Genomic DNA, 27,338 nt, shown 5'->3' on the forward strand with positions numbered 1-27,338 from the left:
AGGTGGCCACAGGGCCAGGATGGACTTGCGGGTGGGCAGGGATGGATTTCCAGGTGAGCAGGGATGGATTTCCGGGCAGTCAGGGATGGATCCTCAAATGGCCAGGGATGGATTTCCAGGTGCTTTAGGGATGGATTTCCAGGTGCTTTAGGGATGGATTTCCAGGTGGGCAGGGATGGATTTCCAGATGGCCAGGGATGGATTTCCAGGTGGTCAGGGATGGATTTCCAGGTGGGCAGGGATGGATTTCCAGGTGGTCAGGGATGGATTTCCAGGTGGCCAGGGATGGATTTCCAGGTGGCCACAAAGCCCTCCTGATGTTTTGCAGACAACAACGAGTGCACGGCTCAGCCCTCCCTGTGTGGAGCCAAGGGGCAGTGCCTGAACACCCCGGGCAGCTACAACTGCGAGTGCCAGAAGGGATTTTCCCTGGACAGCTCCGGGGTCAACTGCGAAGGTGGGGCTGGGTGGGGCTCCAGGGAGCTCCATGGGGAGGAATCCTGAGGCTGTCAAGAGCCTCAGCCCAGCTGGGAGCTCAGGGAGTGTTTGGACAACGCTCTCGGGGATGGGGTGGGGTTGTTGGGGGGTCTGGGCAGGGCTGGGGGTCGGACTTGGGTGATCCCTGGGGAAGGGAGTGGTGCCATATTCCAGCAGGAGAGATGGCAGAAGCAGAGCAGAGCTGGGGCCAGCCCGGGCCTCAGCTGGAACCAGGGACAGTCCCACAGTCCCAGCAGGGAGCCGGGGGTGCCACCGAGGTGCAGCTGTCACTGCGGAGCCAGGATGAGGCATGGGAGCAGCCTGGAGGGTGCCAGGCGTGTCCCCGAGCCCGCAGCAGGGCCAGGGGACAGTGTGTCACCCCCGTGTGTCCCTTGGCTGCAGATGTGGACGAGTGTGACGGGAACCACCGGTGCCAGCACGGCTGCCAGAACGTGCTGGGGGGCTACCGCTGCGGCTGCCCCCAGGGCTACGTGCAGCACTACCAGTGGAACCAGTGCGTGGGTGAGTGGGGGACACGCCTGGGGGAGGTGTCCTGTGCCTGTGGGGTGTATCCCGTACCTGTGGGGTGTATCCCGTACCTGTGGGGTGTATCCCGTACCTGTGGGGTGTATCATGTAGCTGTGGGATGCATCCTGTACCCATGGAATGCACCCTGTACCTGTGGGGTGCACCCTGTACCTATGGGGTGTATCCTGTACCTGTGGGATGCGTCCTGTGGGGTGTATCCTTTATCTGTGGGGTGTATTCTGTACCCATGGAATGCACCCTGTACCTATGGGATGCATTCTGTACCTATGGGATGCATTCTGTACCTGTGGGGTGCATTCTGTACCCATGGGAGTTACCCTGTACCTGTGGGGTGCACCCTGTACCTATGGGATGTATCCTGTACCCATGGAATGCACCCTGTATCTGTGGGGTGCACCCTGTACCTATGGGGTGCCTCCTGTACCTGTGGGGTGCCTCCTGTACCCATGGGAGTTACCCTGTACATGTGGGGTGCACCCTGTACCTATGGAATGCACCCTGTACCTGTGGGGTGCCTTGGGAGTTACCCTGTACCCGCGGGGTGCCCCCTGTACCCATGGGATGTATCCTGTACCTATGGGGTGCACCCTGTACCTGTGGGATGCGTTCTGTACCCGTGGGGTGCCTGCTGTACCCACGGGAGTTACCCTGTACATGTGGGGTGCCCCCTGTACCCATGGGGTGCATTCTGTACCTGTGGGGTGCCTCGGGAGTTACCCTGTACCTGTGGGGTGCCTCCTGTAACTGTGGGGTTAATTCTGTACCTATGGGAGTTACCCTGTACCCACGGGGTGCTCCCTGTACCCACGGGGGGCATCCTCTGGCTCGGTGACTCCCTTCCACCATCCCGTGGCTCCGTGCAGATGAGAACGAGTGCTCCAGCCCCTCGGCCTGCGGCTCTGCCTCCTGCTACAACACCCTGGGCAGCTTCAAGTGCGTTTGTCCCTCGGGCTTCGACTTCGACCAGGCCTTCGGGGGCTGCCAGGACGTGGACGAGTGCTCGGCCGGGGGCAGCCCCTGCAGCTACGGCTGCTCCAACACGGACGGGGGGTACCTGTGCGGCTGCCCCGGCGGCTACTTCCGAGCAGGACAGGGGTAAGGAGTGCCCAGAGGGGCCTTCCCAGCTGGAATTTTGGGGGGATGCGGGACAAGGAGCCCTCAGCTTCTCCTCGCCCGCCCCAAGAGCCTCGTGCCGGCAGCGTGGCCTGCCTCTCGTCCCTGATCCCAGGGATGCCGGTAGATGCGTTGTAGATGCACGCAGTGCGTTAATTAATTGGTTAATTAATGAAATCACCTGGTTGTGGTCTCTCTTGGGCACGTCCTCTGCCACACCCGCGCGTGTTTGCCGCACGGAGAGCCCGGCAGCGTTGGTGGGTCTGAGCCAGCTCTCTCTGCTCTCCTGCCACCAGGCACTGCATTTCTGGCTTGGGATTTGGGAAGGGTCCCTACCTGCCTGCGCCCCAGGAGGAGGACGAGGACAACCTGCTGTCCCCCGAGACCTGCTACGAGTGCAAGATCAACGGGTACCCCAAGAGGGGCCGGCAGCGGCGCAGCGTCAACGGCACAGAGAGGCACCAGGTGAGAGACCCAGGGCATCCTGGAGGGGCTGGAGCGAGGCGGGAGCTGGATCCCTTCAGGAATAGAGGCCTGGAGTGGATCCCATTCCCTCAGTCCAGGCAGAGCCAGCAGCTCATCCAGATCTGCCCAGGTTTGGCATCCCCAAACCTTTCTTGTGAAACCAAGGAATAAAGCCCACGTTTCCCATCCCTGGAAGTGTCCAAGGCCAGGCTGGAAAGGGCTTGGGGCAACCCTGGATAGTGGGAGGTGTCCCAAGGGGCTGGAACAAGACTTTTCAAGATCCCTTTCAACCCAAACCATTCCACGGTGCTGCTCCTCAGAGGGAGTTCTGGCCTCTGTCCAAAAACTCTCCCGGGAATTTCACAGCCCTGGGCAGGAGAGATCGTTTTAGGGCTTGGAAAGAGAATGGTCCTGAAGTTACGGATCTTCCCGGGGATGGGGGCTGTGTGCTGGGAGTTCAGTGCCACCAGCACACCAAGAAACCCAAAGCTGTCGCTTCTCAGCGTTGATTTGGGGCTGAATTTCCCTAAACCAAAACCCGCCTCCCCCTGCCTCCGAGCTTTCCCCGAATCCCACTGGCTGTTCCTCGGCAGGACCAGGAGGTGAACTTGGCCAGCATGGACGTGGAGGCGCCGCTGGCCATGAGCCTGAACCTGTCGGAGCTGGCGCACAAGGAGCACATCCTGGAGCTGCTGCCGGCCGTGGAGCCGCTGGAGAACCGCGTGCGCTACGCCATCGCCCAGGGCAACGAGGAGGGGCTGTTCCGCATCCACCACAGGGAGGGGCTCAGCTTCCTGCACCTGGGCCGCAAGAAAATCCCACCGGGCACCTACCTGCTGGAGATCGTCAGCGTGGCCCTGCCCCGCCGGCGGGAACTGCACAAACTCGAGGCCAACAACCACCTCGACTACTTGGCGGGGGAGCTGGGCCAGGCACTGAGGATGAAGCTGCAGCTCCAGCTCTACTAAAGCCACCAGAGACCCCCCCCCAGTCCCACCCGACAGCGCAGCCCTGCCCCTCGCCACCCACCCCGGGAACAACGGGCTCCTCTCCTGCCACCGCCGCCGCCGCCGCCGGGACAGCCGTGGGGAATGTCCCCGTGGGATCAACACCCAGCCGTGGGGAATGTCCCCGTGGGGTCAGCCACCAGTGGGACAGCCGTGGGAATGTCCCTGTGGGATCAGCACCCAGCCATGAGGAATGTCCCTGCGGGATCAGCACCCAGCCATGGGGATGTCCCTGCGGGATCAGCCACCACTAGGACAACCATGGGGAATGTCCTTGTGGGATCAGCCATGAGGAATGTCCTTGTAGGATCAGCACCCAGCCATGGGAATGTCCCTGTGGGATCAGCACCCAGCCATGGGGATGTTCCTGTGGGATCAGCACCCAGCCGTGGGAATGTCCCCGTGGGGTCAGCCACCAGTGGGACAGCCGTGGGAATGTCCCTGTGGGATCAGCACCCAGCCATGGGGATGTTCCTGTGGGATCAGCACCCAGCCGTGGGAATGTCCCTGTGGGATCAGCCACCACCAGGACAGTCATGGGAATGTCCCTGTGGGGTCAGCCACCACTAGGACAACCATGGGGAATGTCCTTGTGGGATCAGCCATGAGGAATGTCCTTGTAGGATCAGCCACCAGCCATGAGGAATGTCCCTGTGGGATCAGCCACCAGCCATGAGGAATGTCCCTGTGGGATCAGCACCCAGCCGTGGGGATGTCCCTGTGGGATCAGCCACCACCAGGACAGTCATGGGAATGTCCTTGTGGGATCAGCACCCAGCCATGGGAATGTCCCTGTGGGATCAGCACCCAGCCATGGGGATGTTCCTGTGGGATCAGCACCCAGCCATGGGGATGTTCTTGTGGGGTCAGCACCCAGCCATGGGGATGTCCCTGTGGGATCAGCACCCAGCCGTGGGCATGTCCCTGTGGGATCAGCACCCAGCCATGGGGATGTCCCTGTGGGGTCAGCACCCAGCCATGGGGATGTCCCTGTGGGGTCAGCACCCAGCCATGGGGATGTCCCTGTGGGGTCAGCACCTCTGGGGATGCTCTGGGGGTGCCTGAGCCGAGCCCAAAAGGACCAAGCCTGAGCCACAGCTCACGGAGCTCCCAAAAGCCAAAGATTCCAAGCTCCTGAGCAGGGGCTCCTCTCCCACCTCCCCCCCTCACCCAGGATGCTCCGAGCTGGGATCTGCCCGTTCTCCATGGCCACATCCCAGGGAAGGTGAGGGGGGCTGGGGGCAGTTTTGGGGAGAGCTGTGGCTCCGTGTGGTGTCCGTGCATTTCCTGCTCCTCCTCTGCTTCTGCAGGTTGCTGGTGCTGCAGGAACCATCCCATCCCTGGCCTGTTGGAGCTGTTTCCCTGTCTTCTCCATGGCACCCGGGCCTTCGAGGAGTCCTCTGATCTTTTTGGGGACTCCTCTGCCAAACAGAAAAGGCCACCCTGAGCAAAGGGACAGTTCAGGTTGTCCCCTCCCACCCCAAAGCCGTGGGCAGGAGGGGAGGCAGGGACATCCAGGATTTCCTTGGGCACAGAATCCTCGACTTGGGGTCACCCTGTCTGGGATCCCCCAGCCAGGAGCACCTCTGGAGAAGGGGGGATGGGGGTCCCTCCCCTCTGCAGCCCCCGACCCCAAGGTGACAGCCCCGATGGACATTTCTGTGCCTAACGCAGACCAAGGGCACGGAGAAGAGGGTGGAAAATCGGGGTGCAGTGGCTGGGGGGCTCCGTGCTGCCCAAATTCCCTGTGCAGCCCCTTCCCCTCCTCCCTGTCCCGGCTGATCCCGGCAGGGCCATTCCCTGCCTTTGTGGGAATCCTTCGCAGCTCTCCAGGAGCCCTGCTCATTCCCGGGATAAACAGTGCTGATTAATTCCCGGGATAAAGGTGCTGATTAATTCCCGGGATAAACAGTGCTGATTAATTCCCGGGATAAAGGTGCTGATTAGTTCCCGGGATAAAGGTGCTGATTCCCGGGATAAAAGATTCTCATTCCCGGGATAAAAGATGCTCATTCCCAGGATAAAAAATCTCTCATTCCCAGGATAAAAGGTGCTGATTCCCGGGATAAAAGGTGCTCATTCCCAAGAGAAAGATGCTCATTTCTGGGATAAAAGGTTCTGAATCCCGGAACAAAAAGTGCTGATTCCCGGGATAAAAGATGCTCATTCCCAGGATAAAAAGTCTTTCATTCCCGGGACAAAAAGTGCTGATTCCCGGGATAAAAGGTGCTGATTCCCGGGATAAAAGATGCTGATTCCCGCGATAAAAGATATTCATTCCCAGGATAAAAGGTGCTTATTCCAAGATAAAAGATGTTCATTCCCGGGATAAAAGGTGCTCATTCCCAAGATAAAAGGTGCTCATTCCCGGGATAAAAAGTCTTTCATTCCCATGATAAAAGGTGCTTATTCCCGGGTTAAAAGGTGCTCATTCCCAAGATAAAAGGTGCTCATTCCCGGGATAAAAAGTGATGATTCCCGGGATAAAAGGTGCTGATTCCCGGGATAAAAGGAGCTCATTCCCACGGAACTGCCTCATCCCCAGGCCCGAGGAGGCTCCGGGAGCTGCTGCTGGTTCCTGGCCGGCGTTCTGCACTGTGCCCATCCACCCTCCCGTATTTATGGCAAACCACCGAAGCAATGCTCGCCCGCTGCTGGCAGGAGTGCATTTTCCTGTAGCTTTACCATTTTTTTTTTGGAGGGGTGGGAATTTCTCCCGGTTCGGGGTGGGGGATGTGTGTGTTTACTGTATCGGGGCTCCAGGCAAACTTGAAAACTCTTCAAAGCAGCTCCAGACTCTGGATTTTACAAGAGTCCCAGAGCTTGTGACAGGATGGGTGGCCTGATGTTTGGGATTGGTTTGGATTTTTTTTTTGTTTGGTTTGATTTTTTTTTTTTAATTATTATTTTTGGTTTGTTTTTTCCAACAGGTGCTTTTTTTTTAAAAAAAAAAAAAAAAGGAAAACAAAATTGAAAAAGTATTAATAATAATAATAAATTAGCAGAGCTGGGTTTGTGTGCGTGTGTTGAGCCAAAGTCTCAAAGCTCAAGGTTTCCTCTCCTCCTCTCTGGTGTGGTGTTTTGGTTTGTTTTTTTGGGTTGTTTTTTTTGTTTTATTTTGTTTTGTTTTGTTTTTTTGGTTGGTGTTTTTTTGTTGGTTTTTTGTTTGTTTTTTTTTTTTATATGCTCTATACTGACATTTCTTGCTGGTTGGTTTTTTTGGGGGGAAGTGTTGAAACCCCAAACCTGTGCCCCTTGTCCCGCACAGAGAGGTGGCTCTTTGTGGAATTCCTTTTTTTTTGTATCAGAAGCAACGGCAACAATAAAATTATTTTGGGTTAAGTGTGTCTTTATGTGAGCACAGACTGGGGGGGGACAGGGCCCTTCCAGCCCCAACCTGGAGCTTCCTTGGAGACAGAATTGGGATTGTCCATCCTGGAGAAGCTCCAGGAGAGCTGGAGAGGGACTGGGGGCAAGGGATGGAGGGGCAGGACCCAGGGAATGGCTCCAAACGGGAACGGGGGAATTTGGCTGGATTTGGGATGGAATTCCTGGAATTTGGCTGGATTTGGGATGGAATTCCTGTCTGTGAGGGGCTGGGATGGGATTCCCAGAGCAGCCGGGGCTGCCCTGGATCCCGGGCAGTGCCCCGGGCCGGGCTGGAGCAGCCGGGGCAGCGGGAGGTGCCCCTGGCAGGGCCGGGTGGCACCGGGTGGGCAGGGCCGGGTCGGGCCGATGCAGCCCGGCCCGGACGCCCCTTCCAGGCCGATATTCCCGGTTTTAGGAAGCTCCTCCCGGCTGCCAGAGCAGACGGAGCCCGGTGCCAGCAGAGGGCGGGCGGGACTGCGGCACCCGCGGCCGGGAGAGAGCGGGACAGAACCGGGAGAGAGCGGGGACAGCACCGGGAGAGAGTGGGGACAGAACCGGGAGAGAGCAGGACAGCACCGGGAGAGAGCGGGGACAGCACCGGGAGCGGGGACAGAACCGGGACAGAGCGGGGACAGAACCGGGAGAGAGAGGGGACAGCACCGGGAGAGAGCGGGACAGAACCGGGAGAGAGCGGGGACAGAACCGGGAGAGAGCGGGGACAGCACCGGGAGAGAGCGGGACAGAACCGGGCAGGGGGACAGGATCTCGGACGGCCGGAAAATGTCCCTGGAGCAGCTCCGTGCGTGAAATGGGATTTGTGCCGGACCGTGCTGGGACAGCGGGCGGCCGGGCTGGGTCCCCATGTCCTGGTGGTCACTCCTGCAGCACCCGGCAGTGACCGCTCGTCTCCTCTTCCTCCTCCTCCTCCTCCTCCTCCTCCTCCTCCTCCTCCTCCTCCTCCTCCTCCTCCTCCTCCTCCTCCAGGTCCGCGCTCGCTGCCACAGGACGGGCAGGGCAGCCCCAGGATTTGGGGAGGGTCCGGGTCCCCCCCATCCCCACCCGGACGCATCACAGAGCGGAGCAGGAGCCGGCTGGGGTCGGCACGGTGCGGCTTTATTTCCATGGAGAGGGGCGAGGTTCTCCCCCCACGGGCTCAAATCCCTTCCCACGAACCCTCCCACGGGCTTCGGCCACCTGCGGCTCCCCGCTCGCCCCTCGGCCGCTTCCAGAGCCCTGCGGGAGCCGGGGAAGGGCCGGGCACCCCAGCAGGGATGCCCGTGGCAGCTGCCGGGCCCGTGCTGCTTGAGGAGCCTCTCCCAGGTGTTTTGGGGACCCTTGATCCGTCCTGGTGTCCCCAGCCGGGCGGGGACTGCCCCTGTCTCCGTTGTCACCGGCTGGGCAGGGACAGGGCTGAGGGGACAGGGCTGGGGGCCATGGGGGGCTGCACGGGGGGGATTTCCACCTTCCCGTCCCTTTCGGGGGGCTCGGGAGTGGCACACACGAGGAACAAAGCCAGCACTCGGGGCTGGTGCCGAGGAACCCCTGACGGACACAGCTCAGCTACAGGACACACACACACGCACTGCAGCACGGGGGGCACTCCCGGGGGGCACGAGGGGCCGGGGGTCAAAGCTCGGGGCTGGCACCGGGCAGAGAGCCCAGCCCAGGGACCCCGCGGGCCGAGGGCAGGACCCGCCATGCCCCGTCCCGTCCCCTCCTGCCCCTCCGGTGGTGCCCGGGGGGCACGAGGGGCAGCGGGGCCCGCGTGGAGCCCGAGCCCTGCCCAAGCCCCGTCCCCCAGCGGGCTGCCAAGAGAACTGAAAAGTGCTTAGAAAAGAGAGAAACCCCTAGAAAACCTCCCCGGGGCCCGAGCCCCACCGCTCGCCCCCCTGCCCGGAGCATCCCTGCGGGGCAGCACCGCGGAGGAAGGGGGAGCCGGGGCCGGGGCCAGCGCGGGGGCGGCCCCGGAGCTCGGCCCGGGCTCGCCCTCACACCAGGGCGTAGTCGAACTGGCCCCTCTCCAAGCCCTCCTTGTGGTCCGTCCAGGAGGAGGCGGGCATGCGGCTGTAGGGGTCCAGCAGGATGCGGAAGCAGCGCACCATCAGCATCACCAAGAACACCAGGAGGAAGATGACGAAGGCAAAGACAGTTTTCTGCTCGGCATCCATGCCCGCGGCGCCGGCGGGGTGCTCCACCAGGGACGGGGAGAGCAGTTCATAATCCATGGTGGATGCATCATTCATGGCAGAGGCCAGGGGCTCCAGGGCAGGGCGAGCTCGAGTGCCCCGGGGCAGCCAACTTCAGCCTCCCGCCGTGCCCAGGCACCTGGAAAAGCGCCTATTCCATGGGCAAACCCTCGGGATCGGCTCCTGGGCGAGCCCAGAGCTCCTGGGGGGAAAAGCAGAGGCGGTGAGGGAGCAGGGATTGGATCCGGGCATGGGGAGATGGTGAGGGAGGGAGAATTGGCCACGGGGAAAGCAGAGATGGTGAGGGAGGAGGAATTGGGTGTGGGGGAGGCAGAGATGGTGAGGGAGGAGGGATTGGACGTGGAGAAACAGATGGTGAAGGAGAAGGAATGGGATGTGGGGAAAGCAGGGATGGCTGGGGAGGAGGATACAGCCCAGGGAAGGGCAGGAGGTTCTCAGGGAGTTCTGGATTTCCTGGCAAGCTCAGGGAGCCACTCTGGAGGGCACAAGGCAGGGGTGGGCAGCTCCAGGCACCGGTGCAGAGGTTGCTCCTCTGGCCATGAATCCCCAGCAATCCCTGGAGACGCCCAGGCCGGTGCTGAGGGACCCTTTGGAAGCCCAAATCCCAGGAAATCCCCACTAAAAAAGGAGCTGTGGGGGCAGAGGGGCTGCTCAGGGCCTGGAGCTGTCCCAAGGTGGACTCGAGGATGGGGAGGGCTCATTCCTGCTGGGTACTCGTGTCCAGCTGCTGCTTCCCAGAGCAGAGGGAGCTGATTCCCGAGGAAACAGGGGCACCCACCTGGCTGCAGCTGCGTGGGGACAGGAGCAGGGCCAGGCTGTGCCCACACAGCCCCGTCAGCGAGGGAGCCTGGCCGGGGTCCGGCTGTCCAGGGCTTTGGGAGGCAAGGGAGGGGGAGAGAGAGAACAGGGACAGGGTTAAAAGGGCTGTGGGCACTGCAGGGAGCGCAGCCCGGAGCACCTCGGGAATTCCCAGCAATGGGGGAGCTCACCCAGGGAAATCCACACCAAAGTGCCGGGAATATCCACACCAACCTCCCTGTGATATCCACACCAATATCCCTGGAATATCCACACCAACCTCCCCGTGATATCCACACCAATATCCCTGCAATATCTACACCATACCCCCTGGAATATCTACACCAATATCCCTGGAATATCTACACCAATATCTCTGGAATATCCACACCAACCTCCCCGCAATATCCACACCAATATCCCTGGAATATCCACACCAATATCCCTGGAATATCCACACCAATATCCCTGGAATACCCACACCAACCTCCTTGCGATATCCACACCAATATCCCTGGAATATCCACACCAATATCCCTGGAATATCCACACCAACCTCCTTGCGATATCCACACCAATATCCCTGGAATACCCACACCAACCTCCTTGCGATATCCACACCAATATCCCTGGAATATCCACACCAATATCCTTGGAATATCCACACCAACCTCCCCACGATATCCACACCAATATCCCTGGAATATCTACATTAACATCCCTGGAATATCCACACCCAAGCCTCTGGAATATCCACACCATCCCTCCTGGAATATCCACATCAATATCCCTGCAATATCCACACCAACATTCCTGGAAGAACATCCACGTCATCCTCCCTGGGAGAACATTGACACCACCCCCTCAGGAGAAAATCCAGACCATCCCCCCTGGAACATCCACATCAATATCCCTGGAATATCCACACCATCCCCCCTGGAACATCCACCCAAATATCTCCTTGCAGCCTCCTGAAGCCTGAATTCAGGCTCCAGAAAATCCAGGCTCCAGGAAAAAAAGCCCAAAATGTCCATGGGAGAGCTCAGGAGCATCAACTGCCCTCCCTGTCAGCAATATCCAATATCCAATATCCATCATCCAATATCCAATATCCAATATCCATCATCAAATATCCAATATCCAATATCCAATATCCAATATCCATGTCCAATATCCAACATCTAATATCCAATATCCAATATCCATATCCATATCCAATATCCAACATCTAATATCCAATATCCAACGTCCTATATCCAATATCCAATATCCAACATCCAATGTCCTATATCCATATCCAATATCCAATATCCAATATCCAACATCCAATATCCAATATCCAACATTTAATATCCAATATCCAACGTCCTATATCCATATCCAATATCCAACATCCAATATCCATATCCAATATCCAATATCCAACATCCAATATCCGTGGGGAAGGGGAAGGCAGAGCAATCCCAAGGACGCCCCTGTCCCTGTCCCCAAGTGCCACATCCCCAAGATTTTAGTTCCCTCCAGGAGTGGGGATTCCACCCCTGCCCAGGCAGCTGTGCCAGGGCTGGGCACCCCTTTCCACGCGGGAATTCCTCCAATATCCAGCCCAAACATCTCTTGGATGGATATATCATCCCATGGATAAATTGAGTTAAAAAATTCTCCTTTGTGGGGCTCAGGACAGCGATAAATCCGGGATCTGGAGATGCCCAACTGGCTCAGGTCCCAAGGCCAGGGAAGATCCAGCACAGCCAGGACAAAAGAGAAAAATTCCTAACTGGTAACCCTGGCATTATTTATTGATATAGTATTAATACAAATTATATAGTTATGTTATAGAATATATATTCTATTATTACATTTTATATATTGTATATTGTATATTGTATTTTGTATATTATATATTGTATATTGTATTTAATATATAATGTATAATGTATAATATATAATATATATATTATATATTATATATTATATATTATATATTATATATTATATATTATATATTATATATTATATATTATATATTATATATTATATATTATACTATATATTATATATAATATATTATCTATATAACATATAGTTAATATGTTATCTATATTATGTTATCTATATTATGTTATATATTATATAACATATATATAATATATAGATATATGTTTATATATAATATTATATATTATATGTTATATATGTTATATGTTATGTTATATATGTTATATGTTATATATAGTATATAGTATATATATTATATAGAGTATATTATATATTACATATTATATATTTCATTGCTACATTATTTATATAAAATATTATTTACCCTGGGGTATTCAGGATAAAGGATTTATTTCCTTTTGGGATGGGCTCCCAGAACCGCTGTGGCTGCTCCAGCCCTGGACGTGCCCAAGACCAGCACCTGGGGTGGTGGAACTGGGGGAACTGGGTGGAACTGGGTGGAATGGGGTGGAATTTTGGGTGGAATTGGATGGAATTGGATGAGCTTTGAGGTCCTTCCAGCCCAGCCCATTCCATGGCCCTGCTCTGGATTTCCTGGGATTTTGGAGCAGAGCCCCATCCCTGCGCCCAGGCCCCTCGAAGGAGGCTGCTGTTATTTCAGGAACGGTTGATGGAGTTTTATTAAGATTTTATTCCTGTTCCCTTAGTAACTCAAAAGACACAGGCGAGGAAATTGCTTAATAGGGACAGAGCTCACAAAGGAACAGCATCACTGTCAACAATTCCAGGAGGCTGTGCCCAGGTTTTTCTGGGAATGAGACACAAATTAAATGTTAATTTGGGAACGGCAAATACCTAACGAGATGATGAACAAAGGAGGGAGGCAGCACGGAGCCGGGCAGGATCTGGGTGTGATCCAGGTGGGATGGAGGGCAGGATCCAGGTTTGGAAGGACCTTAAAGCCCTCCCAGAGCCAACCCCGGCACCTTCCACTGCCCCAAACCCAGTCCAAGCCACCCTTGGGCACCTCCGGGATGGGGCAGCCACAGCTGCTCTGGGAATTCCATCCCAGCCTCATCCTCACAAATTCCTCCCTCACTTCCACCCTGAATCTCTTTTTTCCCCTAAAACCATCACCCCACCCTCCTCTCGCTCACAAGTGAGGCATCAGGAAATCCCCCTGGAGCATTTTCCGATTTTTGATGCCTGAACTCCTCAAAGGTGGGGAAAGGTTTCACTGCAGGGCCATGGGGATCCCTCCCTCCCTCCCTTCACCTGCGCAGCAGCGGGTCCTGGTGTCCCAGCCGTGTCCCAGCCGTGTCCCAGCCGTGTCCCAGCCGTGTCCAGCAGGACAGAGGCAGCTCCGTGCCCCTCTGGACACTCTGGTGCTCCCCCCGGAGCTCCTGGAGCAGCTGGAATCTCTGCATTGCCTTTTTCAGTAAATGCTGCTGCTGGGACGGGGCCTGGCTGCCTCTGGAGCACATCCAGGGGCTCTGCCAGGGAAATCCTGAACTTCCAATGGGATCAAACCCCGGAGCAGGGAGCTGGCCCCAGCCCTGGGGGTTTGTGCCCCAAGCAAAGCGGGTGTGAGGCTCCTGAAGAGCACAGAGCTGTTCCCACGGCTTTGCGGGGCTGGGACAATCCTGATTTTCCTGTCTCCCCTTGCTGTGCACCCCAAAGATGTGTCATCCCTGGAAATCTGCCCCAAGGGCTTCTCCCCTCTCCTGCCCCAGCACAGCCGGGCCCAGCAGGAATAAATTCCATTACAGGAATCCAATCCACTGGGATCCACCTCCCCTTCCCAGCTTCTCATTCCCTGCCAGGGCCAGACCCTTCTTCCCACCCTGTCCATGCCCAGGGGGATGCTGAGCCCCCCCTGCACCTCCAGCCTGGCTGTTCCCGACCCTGCAGTGGATCCATCCCACCCTGGAGAACCGGGCAAAGCCAGGGGCGGGCAGTGCCAGCCCTTCCCAAGGATCCAGCAGGATCCAGGGGCTCCCTCCCAGCCCCTCTCCATCCCCCTGCCCCGTGGGATGGACAAAGAGATCCTGCCCTGGGTCTGGGCCATGCCCGAGGAGGATCCTGAGCCTCGTCAGGATTCCTGGGATGTCTGGTGTCCCCTCACATCCCAACCCCTGCTGCCAGGACCTCCCCCAGCCCGGGCAGGTCCCTGCTGGAGCAGCCTGTGGGTGATGGGAAGGGCTCCAGCACCTCTCCCAAGCCGTGGAGATGCCGTGGGGGAGCTCTCCCAAGCTGGAACCCTGCCTGGACCCAGCAGTTTGGGGAGATGGACCCTGGATCCAGGGAGATCCGAGTGGATCACCCCATGGAGTGTCCGGGATGTCCCATCCTGTCCGGGAGCAGCCCAGACGCTGCTCAGCCCATCCCCAGCCGAGCAGGAATGGATTTCCCCAAATCCCAAGCGCTGATCCCACCAAAGACCCTTCTCCCAAACCCATCCAACCGCAGGAAAGGCTGTTCCCACCCCAAATCCCGGCTGCCTGCCCCCTGCCCCCAGCCCGGCCAGCAGCCCTGGAGGATTTCCTGGCTGCAGCCCCTGAGCCCAGCCGGGGCCGGGGTCCCTGGCAGTGCCCGTGCCAGCTCTGCTCCCTCGGGATGCGGTACCTGGCTGCGCCGGGATCCCGGCTCCATCCCCGGCCATCCCGAGCCCCGGAGCGCCGGGGAGCGGCCGCGCTCGCCGCCGGAGCGGGTTCCTATGGCGATGCGGAATCAATTAGAATAAAAGGTGGAGCGCAGCAATTGGAGCCGGGAGAAGTTTCCTGAGGCGCCTGCCCGGGAAAGCCAGACCGTGGGAGTGCTCGGCGGCTTTTGGGGCTGAGCTGCGCCCCCGCCCCAGCTCCGCATCCCTGTGCCCCCCAAAAAAACCCCTCTGATCCCCCGGGGAGCTCCTGCACCCCAAAAACCTCCCTGCTGCTCCCTGGGGAGCTCCTGCACCCCAAAAACCTCCCTGCTGCTCCCTGGGGAGCTCCTGCACCCCAAAAACCTCCCTGCTGCTCCCTAGGGAGCTCCTGCATCCCAAAACCTTCCTCCTGGTCCCTGGGAATCTCCCAAAAACCTCCCTGCTGCTCTCTGGGAAGCTTTTGCACCCCAAAACCTTCCTCGTGATCCCTGGGAAGCTCCTGCACCCCAAAAATCTCCCTGCTGCTCCCTGGGAAGCTCCTGCACCCCAAAAATCTCCCTGCTGCTCCCTGGGGAGCTCCTGCACCCCAAAAACCTCCCTGATGCTCCCTGGGGAGCTCCTGCACCCCAAAAACCTCCGTGCTGCTCCCTGGGGAGTTCCTGCACCCCAAAACATTCCTCCTGGTCCCTGGGAAGCTCTTACACCCCTGTGCTCCCAAAAAAAAAAAAACCTCGTGATCCCTGGGGAGCTCCTGCACCCCAAAAACCTCCCTGCTGCTCCCTGGGAAGCTCCTGCACCCCAAAAAACTCCTTGCTACTCCCCGGGAAGCTCCTGCACCCCAAAAACCTCCCTGCTGCTCCCTGGGGAGCTTTTGCACCCCAAAACCTTCCTCGTGATCCCTGGGAAGCTCCTGCACCCCAAAAACCTCCCTGCTGCTCCCTGGGGAGGTCCTGCACCCCAAAAACCTCCCTGATGCTCCCTGGGGAGCTCCTGCACCCCAAAAACCTCCCTGCTGCTCCCTGGGGAGCTCCTGCACCTCAAAAACCTCCCTGATGCTCCCTGGGGAGCTCCTGCACCCCAAAAACCTCCCTGCTGCTCCCTGGGGAGCTCCTGCCCCCCTCTCCCCCGAGATCCAGGGCTGTCCCTGCCGTGTCCGTGTCTGCCCGGGGTTCTCCAGGGCTCCCGGGCAGGCAGATCCCCCTGGATCGCGGCACTCGGACCAGGATCAGACTCAGGGACACGTTGGGGTCACACCTGGCAGCTCCTGGGCACCTTCCCAGCCCTGGATCTGCCGGGATGCAGCTTTTTGGGATGGGAAGCTGCACCTCCAGTGTCCCCTTCCCACCAGGAAAATTCCATGGAAACAGCCACGTGTTGTCCTGCTCTGTCCAGCCGGGTTCTGGAGGTGCCCACAGGGAGATTTCCACTCCAGCAGTGCCGGGAACGCTCGGTGCCCAGGGCACAGGACAGCCTCAGCAGGGGCAAATTAAAATTGCTTTGCTTGGATGGATGGACAATTCCCGAAGATCTCCATCCCAGCTGCTCCTGGAAGAGCCGTGGGAGCCTGGTGTGGCTGCTCTGGGAGTTCCCAGAGTTCCTCTGGAGAAATCCATCCTCTGTCCTCATCCCCAAAGGGGTTCCTCAGTGCCTCCCCCTCCATCCATCCATCCATCATCCATCCATCCATCATCCATCCATCATCCATCCATCCATCATCCATCCATCCATCATCCATCCATCCATCCATCATCCATCCATCATCCATCCATCATCCATCCATCATCCATCCATCCATCATCCATCCATTCATCCATCATCCATCCATCATCCATCATCCATTATCCATCCATCCATCATCTGTCCATCCATCCATCATCCATCCATCATCCATCCATCATCCATCCATCCATCCATCATCCATCCATCCATCCATTATCCATCCATCCATCCATCATCCATTATCCATCCATCCATCATCCGTCCATCCATCCATCATCCATCCATCCATCCATCCATCCATCATCCATCCATCCATCCATCCATCCATCCATCCATCATCCATCCATCCATCCATCCATCCATCATCCATCCATCCATCCATCATCCATCCATCCATCCATCCATCCATCCATCCATCCATCATCCATCCATCCATCCATCCATCCATCCATCCATCATCCATCCATCCATCCATCCATCCATCCATCCATCCATCATCCATCCATCCCTCATCCATCCAGGCCCTGGATCCCTGGCAGTGCCCAGGCCAGGCTGGACAGGGTTTGGAGCACCCTGGCACATGGGATGGGACTGGAAGATCTTCCAGGTCCCTCCCAACCCAATCCATTTTGGAATTCTTTGCCGTAATTCAAGTTTAATTTCAAGACTTTTGTCTCCAAACTCCTCTGCCTCTCCCCAAGTCCTTGACAAAGCCCCGGCCTGGGGGAATTGCTGTGTGGAGCTTCCCACTCTGCCCTGTCTCCTTGGAAAGCTCTCGGAGCTGGAACAGATCCTTTGCTGAGTTGTTTTACAGCACAAAAAGCTGGATGATCTCAGGGGAACCGGGGACAGAGGTGCCCTGAGGCACAGAGATTCGGGAATATTCAGGAAATAATCAGGAACATCAACCCCAGCCCTGCCTCAGAGCCCGGCTTTGGAGCTGCGGCCTCGGGGGGGATCTGGGTTTGGGGAATGCTGGAGAAATTCCAGGTGGAGACAGGAAAGGAGCTGGTTCCTGCTGGCTAACGAAAGGAGCTGCAGCCTTTGCATTGTCCCGCACTCAGCCCGGCGGTTTGGGGAGAGGAAAATCCGGGTGTTTCTCCAATCAGAGCTCCCTTCCCTACGAAATTCCGTAAAACTCCGGCAGGATCTGAGCCCTTTTTTAGTGCTGACAAAGGGATCTGTGGAACCCGCAGCGGCTGCTCTGGGTACAGCCCTGTGGCACCGAGTGACTGTTCCTGCTTGGAGGACAATCCCACACTCGGCTGCTCCAGTTCCAGGCAAAAAACCATCGCCCGTGGCTGGGGGAAAACCGCTGGTGCTTCCTGCAGCTTCCAACCACGGAAGGTTGGATTTAACTGCTGATGGAAATGAAAGAAAATCACCTTGGGCAAATTGGGAGCCTGCGTGGCTGCAGGAGGAGAAATTCCTCCATGGAAAGGGTGGACAGGCCTTGGAACAGGCTGGATTCCCACTCCTGCAGGGGTAAAAGCCATGGGGATGTGGCACCTGGGGACAGGGGTGGCCTTGGCAGTTCTGGGGATGGTTGGGTGTGATGCTCTTGGATGCTTGGATTATCCTGGATGCCACCAAAGCCCTCCCAGAACCCCTGGCACTGGTGGGCAGGGACAGCTGCCACCCCCCTGGGCAGCAGCGATGCCCCTTCCCGAGGGCTGAGGCCTCATTCCCAAAATTTCCCCCCGTGCCTGGTGCCACTGAGGGAAGGGAGGGTCCTGTCCTGTCCTGTCCTGTCCTGTCCTGTCCTGTCCTTTCCAGGCTCCCCTGCTCAAGCAGAGAATTCCAGCTCACTGCCCTGTGGGAACTCAAAATGTCCCTCAGATATTTTTAGAGGTTCCAGGCCTTGGTCAGAAGCATTTGAGGCCCTGGCAGGCAGCTGCAAACAGCTGTGATTTTGGGTTTGAGCCATGGGATGAGTTACCAACCTTGGAGGTGGAACAAGCAGTCACAAAGGGTTAGATGGGATAGTAAAAGTAGTTACAAAACAGAGGGGAAATTTTTTAGTGTTGTACAGGGGAGTTTTAACACCTGTCCAGGGGGGTTTTTACTTTGTACATGGGGGTCAGAAGTTCTAAGATGGAGGAAAGTGGGCTGATCCTGTTCTTCCTCCTTCTTCTTCCTCGCCTCCATGTTCTTGGTGCTGTTGGCACTCACAGATTGGTTTAGAATAGAAAAGCACTTTGTAATGTAGGTAGTAGGTATTGGGGGAAAACTATAAACATGTAATATGTAATATAACATATAAAAGATAGCAGCAGCCCTGGGCGGGGGGAGAGAAGAAGACAGCAGACAGAGAGGATGTCAGGGTGTGTGTGTGCCTCTGCCTGAGCTGTGAGCAAACACAGCAGCCCCAGGAGAAAATATTTTAGATAACTCGCAGTAAACTGCCTTGAGACTGAACAACAAGAAGTTGTGGAATTTTTCTTTGGAAGCTCGGGTTGGAGGAGAGACTTTGCCACCACACAAGACCCCAGAGCAAGGCTGGGCTTCTCACACTGCCCCTTCCTTCCCAAGCCAAGGGCAGCCCTGCAGGGCTGTCCTGGGCAGGTGAGGGATGTTTCACACCCAGGAGCTCTCCCTGCCCCGAATCCCGGCCCCAGCAGCTTCCCCCAACCACTGAGGAGAGGGCACAGGGACAGTCCTGGACCTTGGGATGCTCCAAAGAGGAGAAGAGGAAAATTTGGGTTTCCTCCCTGTGTTTGCCTGACCCTGGAAATTCCTGCTCCAGGCAAACACAGGGAGGAAACCTAAATTCCCAGCGAGCCCTGAGGTGTCCCCAGACAGGAATTTGGAGCTGCAGCCAGGGGAATCCATGGCTGTGGACAATCGACTTCCCAACCAAATTCCTGCAGTTTTCCATTGAAACCAGCCTTTCCTGGAGGTTTGTGACGCCGAAAATGGGAGTGACGGGGGTCAGTCCTGCCTGGCTGTGCAGGGGACACGGTGACACCAGCAGGGTCCAGGACCACGCAGCCACCCCAGGAGAGGCTTCAGCATCTCCAGAGCCACAAACATTCCCTGATCCCTCTTTCCCTGCCATTCATCACCAACAGGAAATTCCCAGTCCCTGTCTCTTGCTCTGGTCCTGTCACCACTCCAGAGCATCCCAGGCTCCCAAAATGAATTTTGATGGCAGCCCAGGTGACCCAGAGACCACAAATCATGTTGCCACATCCAGTGGGACACATCAATCTGCTCCTTAACTCCTGCAGAGAATCTCTGGATAACGAGGAGCATCCCATGGGCTGCCTCTTCCTGAAAGAATTTGTCACCATCCATAAATTGCTGGGAGATTTATTCCTGCCAGCCCTAAAACTGCACACAAAGTAATGGGATTTGTCCAAAGCCTTTAACAGGCTGTTCCCCTTGATTTAAAGGCTGTTGAAGCGTCTTTATTTTCTTAGCACATTATTAATTCACATTCTGGCTCCGAGATGCCTCCAGAGCCGGCGATTTGGGAATCAGAGCAGGAAAGGGCAGCTGGAAGGGCTTAGGCAGCAAAAATCCAGCTCAGGGTAACTCCAGGCTGGAATAAGTAAAGGTTATCCGTGCCTGGAGTTCTTCATGGAACGGCCACGCTCAGCTCCAGAGCTCCCAGGGCTCTGCACAAAAATATGGAAATGATTCCCTGGCTCCAAATTAAGGACCTGCAACCCCAGCTCGGAGCTGGGGCAGCACTGCTGAGAATTGGGAAACGTCAGCTCCAGCCCCGCCAGGGGTTTCCAGCTTCCCCCGGGCCCCAGCACGGCTTGGGGGGTTTTCCTTGGGTGGCTCTCTGAGCCCCCGGGGGGGAAGTTCAGGATTTCATCGGTGCCACAAACCGCGGGGACACCCCCGGAAAAGTCCCGGCCCCAGGATCCGGCGCTGGGGATGGAAACGTGGGGAAGGCTCAGCCCAGTGCTGCTCCCAGTTCGGCCCAGTTCAGCCCAGTGCCACTCCCAGTTCAGCCCAGTGCCGCTCCCAGTTCAGCCCAGTGCCACTCCCAGTTCAGCCCAGTTCAGCCCAGTGCCGCTCCCAGTTCAGCCCAGTGCCGCTCCCAGTTCAGCCCAGTTCAGCCCAGTGCCGCTCCCAGTTCAGCCCAGTTCACACCAGTTCAACCCAGTGCCACTCCCAGTTCATCCCAGTGCTACTCCCAGTTCATCCCAGTGCCACTCCCAGTTCAGCCCAGTTCAGCCCAGTTCATCGCAGCACTACTCCCAGTTCATCCCAGTGCCACTCCCAGCTCATCCCAATGCAACTCCCAGTTCATTCCAATGCCAGCTCCTGACCCCTTCCAGTGCCACTCCCAGTTTTTCCCAGTGCCATTCGAGTGCCATCCCAGTGCCATGCCAGCCCTCGCTCCGGTTCGGTGGCCGCTCAGGTTGCCCCGGCAGCGGGATGTCCCCGCGCTGCTGCGGCATCCCCCGGTGCCGTTCCCGGTGCCGTTCCCGGTCCCGGTCCCGGTGCCGGTGCTCCCGGCTGGAGCCGGGCCGGGGTCGGCTCCGCCAGCCCCGGGCTGAGCTCGCTGTGGGATCGCTGCCGCTTCCCGGCCTGGAGGGAATTTTTTTCCTCCTGAAATCCCTGATTTACATTCTCCGTTTCAATCATCTCCCGGTTTTATCCGGGAATCTGCTCCAGGACCGGGGAGCTGCCCGGTTTGGGGGCTCTGATCTCCCGGGGTCGGGGCTGGAGGGATTCGCTCCCAGAATTGTGGAGCGGTTTGGGTTGGAAGGAGCTCAAAACCCACCCAGTGCCATGGCCAGGAACACCTTCCAGTGTCCCCAGGTCCCACCCAGCCTGGCCTCGGACACTTCCAGCGGTGGGGACTCCCCTGTCCCAGGGCTGGGTGACCCTTTCCATGAAAGAATTTTCCCAAAATCCAATTTAAACCTCCCCTGCCACAACTCGAGGCTCTCCCTCTTGTCCCTGCGAGCAGATCCCGATATCCCCCGGCTCCTCCTGTCAGGAATTATGGAATATTTATAAATACAGCCTCACATTCCCTTAGCCAAACGCCCAAATCCAGCCCTAAAAGCACTCGGCCATTCCAAACTCCTCCAAACCCACCATCCAAGGCCATGTGCAGTGGGAGAGCCTGGGGAGGGGACAGGGATCAAACCCAGGCGTTCCCCAGGGGCAGCCTGTGCTGCCTCATTTTGTGTTAATTTGCATTTCCCCCGCTCTTTATGAGCCACTAAAAGAGGATGGGGCAGCACGAGGCTTCCCTCAGCACAAATCCAGGCAGAAGTTTACAGGAATTCAGCCTGGAAAACAGGGAGGGCGTTTCTGCTGTGTGCAAACAACCCCAGAAATGCTGAGTAATTCCTGGAGCATGGGAAGCAATCATTACTTTTAATTACCAATTAAATGACTCGGTAATTTCTTGCATTCAAGCAGCAATGGAACTGCAAACAATGCCAGGCAAATCGGGTCTTTAGCATTTAATTACCGAGCTCTGCCATGAATTATCGAGCAAATGGGCAAAGACTCGGCTCCGAAGAACTCCGCTGCTGCAATTAAAGGATTTTTAATCATTCCTGGGTCGGAGTCGCTGTTCGGAGCCTCCCTCCACGTGCACCGACACCCAGAGCAGCGGCCGAGGCTTTGTGCAGATCGTGGAGCTGAATTCCCCCAAAATAATCCGGGCTGGGAGCGCACAAGGGTGGGATTGCCAATCCCAGCCTGTCCGGCTTTGCTCCTGGCACAGAATTCCAGCCTGGGTTGGGTTGGAGGGAGCTGAAATCCCACCCAGTGCCAGCCCTGCCATGGCAGGGGCACCTCCCGCTGTCCCAGGCTGCTCCAACCCGGCCTTGGGCACTGCCAGTGTTGTGGGTAGTAAATATAATTCACACCATTGCTTGTATGAAATATGGAATATTGGATACTTGTTAGATTATGCCTGTTTGTATTAGTTCCCCCCTTGCAGGCGAGACTGGGTGTATATTGAAATCACCTACTCTGAATTATTCCTCCTCATCACCAAAAAAAAAGAAAAAAAAAAAAATCTTATTAATGTATGGACTCTGAATAGAAGAAAAGACTGATTGCTGAAATCTTGACCTCAGGCGGAATTTTCCCTATAAAAACTGAATTTTCCCTATAAAAACTGAATTTTCCCTATAAAAACCGCTTGTGCCAGGATGGAGGGGTGGGCAGAGGGGAAAACCTGAGGCTGACTCCTTGTTGCACACCCAGGGTCGATTCCTGGGCTCGGCACCGTCTTTTTCCGTGGCTGGCTAGATAAAATTTGACCGCTAATAAAATTATTTTTTATTTTTCATCTGGCTGAATAAATTCTCATTTATAACACCAGGGACCCAGGGGCTCTGGGAATTCCATCCCAGCCAGGAATTCCATCCCAGCTTCCCACCCATCCCTGCCCTCCGGGAGCCGTTCCCTGTGTCCCAGTCCCTCCCAGCTCTGCCTCGGTGCCTGCCCGTCCCTCGCTCATCCCCGGCCCCAATCCCATTAAATCCCAATTAAAGCAGCGCCGCTGCTCCCGTTCCGGCTGCCCGGGACGATCGATCCCCTCGGGAGGGCTCGGTGATCAATCCCGGCCTCTCCTGCCAGCATCCCGCTCCTCCCAGCTCCCGCTGCTCCCTCCCAGGGGTTGGAATGAATTTTGGGAGCTCCGGGGGCTCTGCAGGCTGGCGGCAGAAGGACAAACCCCACGCGGGGAACTGGGACAAACTCAGCCAAGGATTTCTGCTCCCACCCCTCTCCTCTGCTCCCAGATCCCACCTGCGGTCAGGAACCAGGAGGAATTGCACGGGAAGGTATTTTGGGATAGGTTTGGGACATCCCGGAGTCACGGGATGGTTTGGGTTGGGAGGAGCCTTAAAACCCATCCAGTGCCACCCCTGCCGCTGCCCCAGGGTGCTCCAAACTCCATAAAAGCGGGACTGGGAAGGCAGCAGAGGCTGAACGGAGGGAACATTCCCAAATCCACGCGTGGACTCTGCCGCTGGAAAGCTCCAAGCGGGGCCTCAGCGCAGGAATGAAGGCTCGGAGCTCTCCAGGCAGGATCGCAGCCCCGCTCCCGGAGCTCTGCCCTGGAGGGAACGATCCCATCGGCTCCAGCCCAGCCCCGAACGCCATGGGAGGAGCAGCCAGGGAAGGAAAGGCAGGGCTGGAGGGGCCAGCTCGGCCCGAGCATCCCTGCCCTGGCAATGCCAAGCGCTCTCCGGCCCAGCATCCCCACAGGACCATAAATCCAAGGAGACATGGACATTCCCAGGGCCAGCACGAGCCGATTGTTGTAATTAAGGAACTCTGGAGGCGACAAGAGCGACCCCTCTGCCTCGGGAATTCTCTGGAATTATTCAGCCCCTCCACCCACCCAGCTCAGAGGCGAACGGGAGCAGGAGAGGGAGGCGAAGAGGGAGAGCAAACCTTGCTGGATTTGGTCCATGTCCTTCCCAAAAGCACGACAAGTGTCCCAGCCTGTCTCCGTGGGGAGAGTTTTAACCTGGAGAACGTCCCTGCATCCCTGATCTCTTCATCCCTGCATCCCTCATTCCTCCATCTCTCCATCCCTCATACCTCCATTCCTGCATCCCTCATTCCTCCATCTCTCCATCCTTGCATCCCTCACTCCTCCACCCCTCATTCCTCCATTCCTGCATCCCTCATTCCTCCATCTCTCCATCCCTGCATCCCTCACTCCTCCACCCCTCATTCCTCCATCCCTGCATCCCTCATTCCTCCATCTCTCCATCCCTGCATCCCTCACTCCTCCACCCCTCATTCCTCCATCCCTGCATCCCTCATTCCTCCATCCCTCATTCCTCCATCCCTGCATCCCTCATCCCTGCATCCCTCATTCCTCCATCACTCCATCCCTCATTCCTCCATCCCTGCATCCCTCACTCCTCCACCCCTCAATCCTTCCATCCCTCCAGGCTTTGCAGGACCTGTGGGGCACTGCAGGACCGAGCAGGAGACCTGAGGAGCTGCGGGACCCCCCAGCAGCACCCCCAGAGCAGAGCTGCTCCTCCTCCTCCTCCTGTCCCCCTCCTCCTCCTCCTCCCCCGCAGTGCCAAAGCCTCTCCCGTCCCTGAGATGAGCTGATAAAAATGCAGATCGATCGCGGGGCCAGGGCTCAGCTCCCGGAAATCGATGCCGCTCCCATGCTGCCAACTCCCAGGGATTTTCTCCGCCCTCGGGAGGCTCAGAGCTGCAGGGAGCCGGGGGCTCCCATTCCTGCTTCCCTCAGGGAAAGTCCTGATCAAATCTGGCCACGGTTCCCAGCATTTGGAGCAAACCGGGCAGGGAAAGGAGCTGGGAGCTGCTGGTGGATCAAAGGGGCTGCCCTGAGCTTCTTGAGGCTCCCCAGATCCAGATGCTGCTCCAGGGATGGACAGGATTAGGGAAGCCAGGAACGGCCACAGCCCCAGCAAGGTCCTGAATCCCAGCAGGGTCCAAGTCCCAGCAGGTCCCTGTGGCCCATCCCCATCTCTCACCTCAGCCAAAAGCTCCTCCAGGGCCAGGAATGGCTGGGCTGGGCTGGGGTGAGCGACACACACCGGGCAGAGCAGGAGGGAAGGAGCATCCCCATCCCCAAATCCTCTCATCCCACTGCTGGGACCCTTCCCCTTCCCGCTCCCCCTGTGCCAGGCAGGGACAGAGGGGGGGGACAGGATCGTCCATCTGCAGCTGGGACCCCCAGTCCCTGCCGGGGATCCGTGTCCCCCCCACTCCCTGCTCTGGGCTGCAGCTCCTGCGGATCCACGGCTCCGTGCCAGGATCCCAGGCTGCTCCCGCCTGTCCCTGCGCCGTGCCAGGACACTTTGTGCCATCCCAGTGCCAAGCACTCTCCATCACTGGCTGATTTGTCTCCCTGCCATGCCCCAGTGGAGAGAGGCATTCCTGGAAGCACCTTGGCAGCCAGGCTGGGATCCCGCTCCAGGGACACAGTGCCGTGTCTGCCCTGAGCCTGGCACTGCCCAGCAGGGCAGCAGCTCCCTTGGGGACAAGGTTCCCTCACAGGGAATGTTCCTGATGCCCCTGTCCTCTGCACAGCTCTGGAGAATCCACGTGTTTATTCCAACCCCTTCCCCCGGCAGCAGCTCCAGTTCCAGCCCCCTCCTTTCCTGGAGGAGCCTTGGGCTCATCCCACGCGCTCCTGGCCTGGAAGGAAGAGGATCCCATGGATGGAGCAGCTCCATGGCATCCAGCAGAGAGCAGCTGCTCTTCCACAGGAGCATCCCCCAGGTCTCTGCTTCCCTGGAGCCCATCCCCATCCCTGCTGGAATGCTCCAGCTGCCCATACCCGACGGGGAACCCAGGGAGAAGGGATTCCCGGCTCCATCCCGGTGTTCCCTCATCCCACAGCCCTTGGGAAGGCTCAGCCAGCTGCTGGGGACACACAGCCCAGCCCCAGCAGCAGCTCAGCTCTGATCCCAGTGTGGGATGCTCCAGGCAGGGATGAAGGGATGAAAGGAGAGCGTTACTAAAGCCTCGGAGCAGGGAGGGGAATTTGGCCGGCACCGCTCACCCTCCCAGGCCTTAATCCCTTCGTTAGCACAGCCCGGCACAATTAAAGACAAACTCCCAGCCCTGCAATGCAGAGGGGCTGCGGGAGATCCCGGGAATTCAGGCACCGGAGTCTCTGGCCTGAGGAGCCCTTCCCACCCCGGGCAGCTCCGTGGGGCTGATCCAGAGGTTTTCCAGCTGAATTCCATGAGCTGGCACAGCACCAAGGGCTCTCCCAGCCCAGGGGATCCCTCATCCCCCCCAGCTGGGAGCCCCGGGGCAGCGGGAGGTGGGGACAGTGAGCTGGGATGGCAAAGCCACCCCTGCCCACACAGGGACACCAGCAAGGGAACTGTGGGATCATGGAACGGGGTCAGGGACACTTCCCACTATCCCAGGCTGCTCCAAGCCCCGTCCAGCCCGGCCTCCAGACCCATTCCAGGCTGGAATAGGATCCAGTAGCTCCTGCTCTGCCTCTTTGGGAGCTCCCAGGAGTTTGTTCCTCTCCATGACCCCAAGCTGCTGCTCTCCTGTGGGCTCAGGGGTCTCTGTTCCCACCCTCTCTGCTCCAAACCATTCTCACAGAATTCTGCTGGGGAATTCCAGCAGAAGCCAAATGTGCTGCCGAAGAAAGGTTTGTATTCAAAAAATCCTCCCTGAAGGAGGTTCTGCCTGGCTGCTTGGGCTGTAGAGACTCAGTGGGCATCAAGGTCTGCCAGGCCACGAAGGGAAAGCCAGACAAGGGCTTGGGAGGATGTTAAAATCCATGGATACACTGTGCTGCCCAATGCTGGGAGCTTCCCAGGCTCCAGGGCCACACCCCAGGCACGTCCCAGCTTTCCCAGCAGCATCCTGCCCTTCCCACAGCACAGAATCCTTCAGCTGTGGAATGGTCTGGTGGGCTCCTCCCTCGGGATTCCCGGGGGGTTTTCCAGGCAGACCTTGAGAAGGCAGATCCAACATCCAGCACGGCCGGAATGGGAATGGGAACAGGAATGGGAACGGGCGGGTTCTGTCCCACCAGCCAGACACGACTGGGATCAACAATTCCAGACCCACTCCAGGTCCCTCTTTGGGTCACCACAGCTCTTCCCTGCAGGTTCCAGCTCCTTCTTCCAGAAACAGCCTCCAGCTCCTCTCTAAATCCCAGTTTTCCATTCCTGACCCCACACCCTGAAGCAACCCCACCCCGCAATTCCCTCCCCATCCATGGTTATCCCTTTAATCCCGGGTTTAAGGCCTCACCCCGGGCTGCGGCCGCAGCCGAATGGCCCTGGAGCCCATCCCCATCCCTCTCCCTGCTCATCCCATCCCTGTCCCAACCCCATCCTGCCCATCCCCATCCCCATCCTGCCCATCCCCCGGGCAGCTCGGATCCCTCAATTTGAATTTTGGGGAATGTTTGGGAGGCAGCGCCGCTCCAGCCCGGCAGCGCCTCCTCCCCGGGAGCAGCGGCTCCCAAAGCAGAGCTCGGGATTGACCGGCACTCGGCAATTCCAGAGAGCTCGGCACCGCCAGCCCGAGGGTGTCACCGGCTCCTGTCACCCGCTCCTGCCACACCCG

The 27,338-nt window shown here is 57.6% G+C and overlaps 3 protein-coding genes across 4 annotated transcripts in view; 1 reads left to right on the forward strand and 2 right to left on the reverse strand.

Annotated features, from left to right (window-relative positions):
- FBN3 (fibrillin 3) overlaps nt 1-7,037 on the forward strand; it is an 84,306-nt gene extending 77,269 nt beyond the window's left edge. The window contains exons 61-66 of one of the 2 annotated variants that reach the window (XR_014950245.1): nt 329-457; nt 880-999; nt 1,890-2,121; nt 2,436-2,604; nt 3,198-5,496; nt 5,548-7,037. Coding sequence is in view for 1 of the 2 variants with exons in the window: in XM_021546168.3 (XP_021401843.3) it covers nt 329-457; nt 880-999; nt 1,890-2,121; nt 2,436-2,604; nt 3,198-3,572 (1,025 nt within the window). In the remaining variant the exon portion in view is untranslated. Of the gene's footprint in view, nt 1-328; nt 458-879; nt 1,000-1,889; nt 2,122-2,435; nt 2,605-3,197 lie in introns of both variants that reach the window. The other variant, XM_021546168.3, reaches the window with a different exon arrangement.
- A 1,035-nt stretch (nt 7,038-8,072) lies between these two features.
- On the reverse strand, nt 8,073-9,223 carry CTXN1 (cortexin 1). The gene has a single exon (XM_085562239.1). It carries the CDS (start codon nt 9,221-9,223, stop codon nt 8,969-8,971), a length of 255 nt encoding a protein of 84 aa, XP_085418365.1. The 3' UTR covers nt 8,073-8,968.
- Nucleotides 9,224-9,230: 7 nt separating this feature from the next.
- Nucleotides 9,231-14,818, reverse strand: LOC110479116 (uncharacterized). Its single transcript, XM_085562238.1, has 4 exons — nt 14,570-14,818; nt 13,220-13,365; nt 9,966-10,059; nt 9,231-9,368 (listed from the first exon to the last, which is right to left on the reverse strand). The coding sequence occupies exons 1-4, from the start codon at nt 14,594-14,596 to the stop codon at nt 9,318-9,320; spliced, it is 318 nt and encodes a 105-aa protein (XP_085418364.1). The 5' UTR covers nt 14,597-14,818; the 3' UTR covers nt 9,231-9,317.
- Between the last annotated feature and the right edge of the window lie 12,520 nt (nt 14,819-27,338).

Source organism: Lonchura striata, chromosome 28 (assembly GCF_050655825.1).
Source record: "Lonchura striata isolate lonStrDom1 chromosome 28, ASM5065582v1, whole genome shotgun sequence".
NCBI lineage: Eukaryota > Metazoa > Chordata > Aves > Passeriformes > Estrildidae > Lonchura > Lonchura striata.